The sequence below is a fragment of the Belonocnema kinseyi genome, chromosome 1 (assembly GCF_010883055.1).
Source record: "Belonocnema kinseyi isolate 2016_QV_RU_SX_M_011 chromosome 1, B_treatae_v1, whole genome shotgun sequence".
Classification (NCBI taxonomy): Eukaryota; Metazoa; Arthropoda; class Insecta; order Hymenoptera; family Cynipidae; genus Belonocnema; species Belonocnema kinseyi.
In genome coordinates this window covers 16,965,344-16,974,179 of record NC_046657.1, presented here as the reverse complement: position 1 = coordinate 16,974,179, position 8,836 = coordinate 16,965,344, and the positions used below count along the sequence as shown (strand labels likewise).

The 8,836-nt window shown below is 26.4% G+C and overlaps 2 protein-coding genes across 5 annotated transcripts in view; one reads left to right on the top strand and one right to left on the bottom strand.

Moving 5' to 3' along the window:
• The window catches only part of LOC117173546 (IST1 homolog), a 15,917-nt gene extending 12,771 nt beyond the window's left edge, over positions 1-3,146 (top strand). For both annotated transcript variants that reach the window (XM_033362191.1, XM_033362188.1), the window contains one exon: positions 2,804-3,146. In XM_033362191.1, coding sequence (XP_033218082.1) covers positions 2,804-2,980 — 177 coding nt within the window. In that variant the 3' untranslated portion in view covers positions 2,981-3,146. The remainder of the gene's footprint in view (positions 1-2,803) is intronic.
• A 2,427-nt stretch (positions 3,147-5,573) lies between these two features.
• Positions 5,574-8,836, bottom strand: part of LOC117169109 (general odorant-binding protein 71) — a 7,575-nt gene continuing 4,312 nt past the window's right edge. For 2 of the 3 annotated variants that reach the window (XM_033355282.1, XM_033355265.1), the window contains exons 3-6: positions 6,425-6,623; positions 6,099-6,134; positions 5,816-6,010; positions 5,578-5,724 (exon numbers count right to left, since the gene is read on the bottom strand). In XM_033355282.1, the coding sequence (XP_033211173.1) occupies positions 5,689-5,724; positions 5,816-6,010; positions 6,099-6,134; positions 6,425-6,623 (466 nt within the window). In that variant the 3' untranslated portion in view covers positions 5,578-5,688. Of the gene's footprint in view, positions 5,725-5,815; positions 6,011-6,098; positions 6,135-6,424; positions 6,624-8,836 lie in introns of all 3 variants that reach the window. The other variant, XM_033355272.1, reaches the window with a different exon arrangement.

Here is an 8,836-nt window from a genome sequence, read left to right as displayed (position 1 = left end):
TAAAATAAATAAAATAAATAAAATAAATAAAATAAATAAAATAAATAAAATAAATAAATAAAATAAATAAACTAAAAATAAAATAAATGCAATTCTTTTCCGTATTAAATTAATGCCTTTTGGCAGAAAATTTTACTCTTAGATTTTTGGTTCAGAATTCACCTCTTCTGATTAAAAATTCTACTATTTGGTTGAAGATTTAACTATTTTTTTATGGTTATAAACTTGAAATTCAATTATTCCATTATTGGTTTAAAAATATGTCGTTGTTATATAAAATTTCAACCGTTTCGTTGAAAATTTATGTATTTTGTTGTAAGTTTTTCTTTTCTGATGTAAAATGAATTATTTCGAATAAAAATTTAACCATTTGGTTGAAAATTGAACTATTTTGTTAGAAATTTATTCTTTTGCGAATGAAAATAAATCGTTGTTAGTTTAAAATTCGAAAAAATGTATGTATTTTTTTCGTACATTTTATTTTATCTTAATTTATTATTTTATTTTTAAATTTATTATAATTTATATATTTTTTAATTTTATTTAAATTTTTAATTTTTTTATAGTTGAAAATTAAACTATTTTTTTGAAAACTCATTCTTTTGAGGATGAAAATTAATTTTTTAAACTGAAAATTGAACTACTCCTTTATTGGTTGTAAATTGATCGTTGTTAGTTGAAAATTTAACAATTTGATTAAAAATTTATGTATTTTGTTGCAAATTAATCTTTTTTAGTAAAAAATATCTTCTTGATTAAAAATTCAACTACTTGGTTGAAAGTTGACCCTATTTGTTAAACATTCATTTTATTGGGTAAAGATTTAATCATTTTGTTGAATTTCTAGAAAATTAATCTTTTTGATTGAAAAATCATCTACTTGGTCAAAAATCTAACAAATTTGTTAGAATTTTATTATTTGAAAGTTCGATTATTTTGTTGAAATTTTGGTTCTTTATTGGATAAAAATAATATTTTTTTAACTAAAAATTTAAATATATTGTTGATAATTCCATTAACTATTCCATTACTGGTTGAAAATTGATAGTTTTTAGTGTAAAATTGGTGTATTTTGTTGTAAATACTTTTTTTTTGCTAGAAAATGTATCTTCTTGATTGAAAATTTAACTACTTGGTTGAAAGTTGAACTACTTGTTTAAACTTTTTAGTTGAATATTCTACAATTTTCTTGAAAATTTATGTATTTTGTGTAAATTTTTCTTTTTTTTGTAAAAAATTTATCTTCCTGATTGAAAATTCAACCATTTGGTTGGAAATTTAACTGCTTTGTTAAACATTAATTTTATTGGTTAAGGATTGAATGATTTAGTCGAAAATTCGTTCTTTCGTGCATTAAAATTAATAAGTTTTTTAATGAAAAATTGAACCATTCTATTATTGGTTGAAAATTTATCGTTTTTAGTAGAAAACTTAACAATTTGGTTAAAAATTGAGGTACTTTCTTCTAAATTAATCTTTTTTGATAGAACATTAATCTTCTTGATTAAAAATTTAACTTCTCATTTGAAAATAGTACTAATTTGTTAAACAATGATTTTTTTGGGTTAAAGATTCGTCTGTTTTGTTGAAACTTTAAATATTTTGTTGAAAATTCATGTTTTTTTTAAGGAAAATAAATGTTTTCTACTGCAAATTCAACTATTTAGATGAAAATAAAGTTTCATGTGTAGAATTGAACTACTTGGTTAAAAAATCAATCCAATAATAACATTTTTTCAGTTTTAGCTGAAATTAAGTTTCTTATTTTTTATTTATCTTCTTTGGTTGAAAATTCAACTACTTGTTTAAAAATTTAACTACTTTAGGAAAAACCTATTTTTTGGTAAACATTGAACTATTTTGTTTAAAATTCGTTATTTTACGGTTGAAAAGGTATCGTTTTTAGTTGAAAAATTATGTATTTTGTTCTATGTTCGATTTTTTTGATATAAAATTAATCTTCTTCATTAATAATTCAACTGCGAAGCTAAACTAATTTTTTAAATATTTAGATTATTAGTTAATAATATAACTTTTTTTTACTGAAAATTCGTTATTGCGTGGATGTAAATTAATATCTTTATTTGAAAATTTAACTATTTCATTATTTGTTGAAAATTAATCTTCGCTAGACGAAAATTCCACTTTTTTGTGAAAATTTCGTCTTTCTGGCATAAAATTCATTTTTTGTTGAAAATTCATATTTTCAGGCTAAAAACTTAACGAACTGCTAGATTATATACATTTTTGGTTTGAAAATTCAAGAATTTGGTTGAAGTTTGTTTTGCCTTTTGACTAAAAAATCTTTCCTGATTAAAATATCAGCTGTTTTGTTGAAACTTTGTCTTTTTGGTTTTAAATTGATCTCTTCTGGCAGAAATCTAATCTTTATTTGGTTAAAAAATGTCACTGTTTAGTTTAAGATTAATCTAGTTTACTTAAGGATTCAACTATTTTGTTAAAAATGGTCTTTTTAGTAAATTAAATTGTTTTTTTTTCAAATTTGGTTGTGGTTGAAATATCAACTATTACATTTTGCATCAAGAATTAATTTTATTTGTTCCAAAATTTAACTACCAGATTGAAAGTTAAACTTCTTTAAAAAAAATTCATTTTTGCTGTTGAAAAATCATAATTTTAGTTGAATATTTAATAATTCTATAAACAATACACATATTATGTTGAAAATTTAACTATTTGGCTGAAAATTCATCGCTTCTTTTGTAAAATTCAACTATTTTGTTAAAAAGCCCTTTTCTAAGTTAGAATTGCAAATTAAATTCAACTATTCATTTCGTTTTAGTCTAATCAAAAACCGAAACCTCAACCGAGATCGAAAATGCCAACGAATAATTTCAACCTTCCGGATTTGCCGGCAGTTCCTTCCGGAAATGAAACTCCAACTGGTGGGGAAAATAATGAAGACATAGATTTTGACGATTTGATGAAGCGTTTTGAAGATTTGAAGAAGAAAAAGTAATTCATTCTAATTTTTTTTAACGAATTATCCTTTCAGTTTTTCTAAATGTAGAACAGAAATGGAATAAAAGTCAGCTTTGAGGTCCTATGGATTCTCGTATTACGCGAAACTTGTTTTTAATATAAATTACTAATTATCGCAAATGAAATATCATTAATTTGTATAATATGTTATTAATAATACAGAGGACGGATCAAACTAAAATGATCGGTTATTTGGAGCCCTGAACACTTTTTTTTTTTTATATTATCGACTATTGATTATTCATTTAGAAGCAGCGCTTTTGTAAAAAGTATTTAAAGTTATCAAATGATGTATTTTTATCTCGCACAGTTTGTTATGTATATACAAAGATAAATAAAATGCTTAAAGCTTTGCAAACGATTCTAATTTTATTATCTATTATTTATTGTTTTTAGGGTTTCGTAACCCCGAACAGAAACTTTTATATTTTCAGTCTTTTGGATGTACATCCGATCGTCGTGTTTTTTTGCGAGACGTGATTCGAGACTCAAGGCGAGATTTAAGACTTGAAACAAGCTTGAGAGTTAAAACAAGATTCAGGGTTCAATAACAGATTTGAGAACAAGGACGAAATTCGAGTCTCAAGACAAGATTCGAGATTTGAAAAGAAATTCAGGACTGATGACAAGATTCGAGACTTGAAGGAAGATTCAAGAATCAACACGAAATTCGAGTTATAAGACGAGATTCACGAAATAAAACAAGATTCGAGAATCAGGGCAAGATTCGATGCTCGAAATTCGAGACTAAGTACAAGATTCAAGAGTCAATACGAGAGTCGAGGCTCAAGGCGAGGTTTAATAATTAAACCAAGATTCGAGGTACAAGACGAGATACAGGACTGATGACAAGATGCGAGATTCGAATCTCAAGCCGAGATTCCAGACTTAAAACAAGATTCGAAAATTAGGACAAGACTCGGAGATCAAGGTGAGACTTGTCAAGATTCGAGTCTCAGGACAAGGTTCAAGATACAATAACATATTTGGGAACAATCATGACATTCGAGACTAAAGACAAGATTCGAGACTCAAGGCAAGGTGTAATACTTAAAACAAGATTCAAGACTCGAGGAGAGACTTAATACTTAAAACAGGATTTGAGACTTGAGCAAAATTTAATAATCAACAGGAGATTGGATTCTCAAGCCGAGATTCGAGACTTAGAACAAGATTCTAGACTTAACACAAGATTCGAGTCAATGCGAGACTCAAGGCGAGGTGTAATACTTAAAACAAGATTCGAGACTTTAGACAGGATTCAAGTTTGAGGCGAGATTCAGGACTGCTAACAAGATTCGAGACTTGAGGCAAGATTCAAGACTCAACGCGAGATTCGAGTCCAAAGGTGAGATTCGAGACTTACAACAAGATTCAGGACTGAAGACAAGATTCGAGACGCAGGACAAGATTCGAAGCTCGAAACAAGAATTAGGACTGAAGAGAAGATTCTGAACTCAATAGCTAATACGAGAGTTTAGTACGAGATGAGATACAGAAATGATGGTAAGATGCGGGACTTGATGCGAGATTCAAATCTCAAGCCGAGATACTAGACTTAAAACAAGATTCAAGAATTAGAACAAGATCGAAGATCCAGTCGAGACTTGACGAGATTCGGGTCTCAGGACAAGATTCGAGATATAAAAGATTTGAGACCAATCACGAAATTCGATACTCAAGACCGGTTTCGAGACGAGATTCGAGACTTGAGCCGAAATTGAAGAGTTTAAACAATATTGCAGACTTAGGGCAAGATTCGCGATTTGAGACGAAATTCAGGTCTGATGACAATATTTCAGACTTGGAGCAAAAGTCGAGATTCAACACGAGATTCGAATCCAAAGGTGAATTTCAAGACTTACAACAAATATCGAGATCAAGAACGAAATTCTTGACTCAAAACAAGATTCGAGACTTTGGACAAGCTTTAAGTTTGAGGCGAGATTCAGGACTGCTAACAAGATTTGAGATTTGAGGGAAGATTAGAGTCAACACGAGATTCGAGTCTAAAGGTGAGTTTCGAGAATTACCACAAATATCGAGGCTTGAGACGAGATTCAGGACTGAAGATAAGATTCGAGGCTCAATATGAGACTTGGAAAGAATCGTAACTCAAGACAAGATTTGAGACCAAGAACGAAATTCGAGACTCGAGGTGAGACACAAGAGTCAAGACGAAATTCGAGATGAAAAATTGACGAAAATTTTGTGATTCAAGACAAGATTCGAGACTCAAGGCTTGATTCGGGACTTGAGACAAGATTTGGTACTCAAGACTTAAACGAGATTCGAGACGAAAGAACAGATGATATTCGCGACAATACTTGTGGCAAAACGAGATGACGGGTAAAGGAGAGGTGGGGTGGAGGAGAAAAAATACAGGTGAGGAGATTTAACGAATTATAATATATAAGCTACGAAACCCTTTTTTGCAGGCCCATGTCACCTACTTTAACTCATTTATTTATTTATTGTTGCGAACAAATATCGACGAGGTAGGAATCGGGTAAATGGCACATATTCTAAATTTATTTATTTATTTTTTAATTTGAATACCGCTAATGTTTATAACATATTATTCTGTATACATTCTACTTATAGGCAGAATTTTATTTTCAGCTTTTGAGAGACGGAATTAGAAATGCATGAAGAATTCATATCTGGATTTAATCGTCGTTCCAATCATCGCATGTCTGAAAAGAAATGGTTACATTTTTTCTGGAAAAATATTTTATTTGAGTCTAGTTTTGTCAAGGATCGAATAACATTCATTTCTTGAAATAATAATAATTGTTTTTTAAAAACAAACCTCGCTGCCCTTATCAGCCAGACAGGAAAGCAAATTTTGAGAAAATTTGCACTTGTCTTGATTCAAATCAGATCGTAAATAATGAAAACATTCGGTAATTGATTCTTCTACAAAATCCCTTAATTCCGGATCCTGAATATTCTCTGTCATTATTCCTGTAACTGAATTTCTTTCTGGAAATCCTCTTTGATCGACCTGTATAAATTTAATTAATATTATTTAATTGATTTAATTATAATTAATTTAACTTCATTAATTAATTAAAGATATAAAAAATACGAACCAAATTTAATTCATTGAAGAAACACTGGATCACACACTGCAAAAAAATGCAAATTCAAGTACCTACCTATCAAAAACTTCATATTTAAAACATCAGTGAAAAAAAACTTATTTTAGTTATAGAAAGTTTAGAAAAGTAAAGGTTTTCATTTTTTTTTAATTTGAAAAATTAAAAAATTAGGATAAAAAATTTAAATTCGTTAATTAAAAATATTGTAAAATAGGCAGAAGAATGCAAAATTCAGATTTTATTTACAGAATTTCTAATTGCGAATTTTTTCAAATAGTTGCATAATTATTATTCAATCAAAATTTTTTTAAATTTACCGCAGGACCTCGACGATAATCACCATTGTCTCGTTGATTATTGTTATTATTTTTATTATTATTATTGTGATGATCATAATGAAAATCCGTTCCACTGCTTCTTGAATTACTTCCATACCGATCATTTTTCATATTGGTTTCTTTAAAATTGGATTGTTTACTTCGTTTCTGTCTCTTTTGCTTTCCATCATATCTTTCCCTAAACATTAAAAATCCAAGATACAAAAAAAATGGTTTAACCCAAAATATTTTAACCATGCAGTTACATTAACAACTAAATAATTGAAATTTCAATAAAAAAAAGAATTTTCAACAAGTTGATTGAACTTTAAACTAAATAGTAACATTTTTGGGACAAAGAAAAGAATGTTGTCGAAAATAGTTGAATTTTCAACAAAAAAGTTATTTTCCAACCAATAAACATGAATTTTCAACCAAAAAAGAATACTTTATCAAAATAGTTCAGTTTTCAACCAAAAAATATTAATTATCAAAAAAAATATATAATAGATGATATTTTAACCGAAAAATAATTATATTCTAAACAAAAAACAGTTGAATTCAACCAAAAACGACGAATTTTTAATAAAAGAATTGAATCATCAACCAAGAAAATTAATTTTTAGTCAAACAGTTGCATTTTTAGACAAAAAATGAAATTTCTACAAAAGCAGATTCAATTTCAACCAGAAAACAAAATTTTGAATATGATAATTAAATTTTCAACCATTGAAATGATTTTTTAATCCAAATGTTTAAGTTTTTTAAAAAAGTATAAGAATTGACTTTTCAAAAAAAAAATTGGACTGGTAATAAAAAAAAGATCTGCCAATAAATACGAATTTTCAATTTAAAAAATTATGAATTATTAACAAAAAATAAAATAGATGACATTTCAAACACAACCATTCTAGTTTAAAATAAAAACAGTTTCTACCAAAAGAGATGAACTTTTAACAAAATAGTCAAATTTTCGACTAATGAAATGAATATTCAATGAAAAAATGGTTAAATTCTCAAGAAACAATATGATTACTTGACATTTCAACAAATAATATTTTAATGTTTGATACAAAGTTAAAGGATTTTTAAGTTAATAGTTAAATTTTCAGTTTAAAAAATAATTTAAAAAAAATGTCAACGAAATAATTCAATTTTCAACCGAAGAGACGAATCTTTAACCAGAACAATGCATTTTTAACGAACAATTTTAATTTTTAACCAAACAAGATAATTCTCAGTGAAAGCGAAATAAATTTTTATTTAAAAAAGGAAGAATTATCAACATTCAATATAATATTCGACATTTCAACAAATAATACTTTATTTTTTAATAAAAGAAACAACAAATTTTCAAGAAAATAGTTAAGTTTTCAACTGAATTTGAATTATTAATGAAAAATATAATAGTTGATATTTGAAATCAAAAAGATTTGTTATTTGTTTTAATTAAGAAGCAAAAATTTTAACACAAGAAGCTTAATTTTCTACCAAAAATATGAATTTTCAAAAAAATAAATGAATTTTTATCTACAAAAGATCAATTTTTAATTAGAAATATTAATTTTGAACCAAACTGGAATAGTTAAATTTTCAAATAAAAAAATTGAATCTCAATCAAGAAATAACGAAACTTAAAAACTAATAGTTCAAAATTTATCACAGAAGATTAATTTTCCATCAAAAATGGGAAATTGTAAACAAAAAACATGAATTTTTAGCCAAAAAGTTAAATTTTCCAGTAGAAAAGATAAATTTTTGAATAAAAATCTTAATTTTAAACCAAAAATGGAAAAACTGCTTTTTCAGTTGAAAAAATGAATGCTCAACCAGAAAAAAACAAATTTCAACAAAGTAGTTGAATTTTCAACAAAATAGATGCATTTCTAATCAATTAGATGAATCTTCAAAAAAATACTTAAATTTTCAACGAAACATTTGCGTTTTTAACCAGAAAGGATGAATTGTTGACCAAATAGTTTAATTTTCAACTATAAATATCAATTTTTATTTAAAAATATTTATTTATTAAAAACTTTCAACAAAAGAATTCAATATTCAACCCAAAAGATGATTTTTTAAAGAATAAAATTAATTTTCTACCAAAAAAGTCAAAATTTTTAAAAATATATTAATTTTCAGCCAAATAGTTGAATTTTGAAATCGAAAAGATTGATTTAAAAAAAATAAAAAAACCTACATTTTGAACCTAATATGGAATAGTAATATTTTGAGTTGAAAAAATTACTTCTCAATAAAAAAAAAACATTTTCAACAAAATAGTTCAATTTTCAACCATTCGAACCATTTGATTTTTCGACTAGAAAAAATTTAATTTTGCAAAAAAATGTCACCAAAGTAGGTAAATCTTTTATCAAAAAGATGAATTTTTAACAACCTTGTTCAAATTTC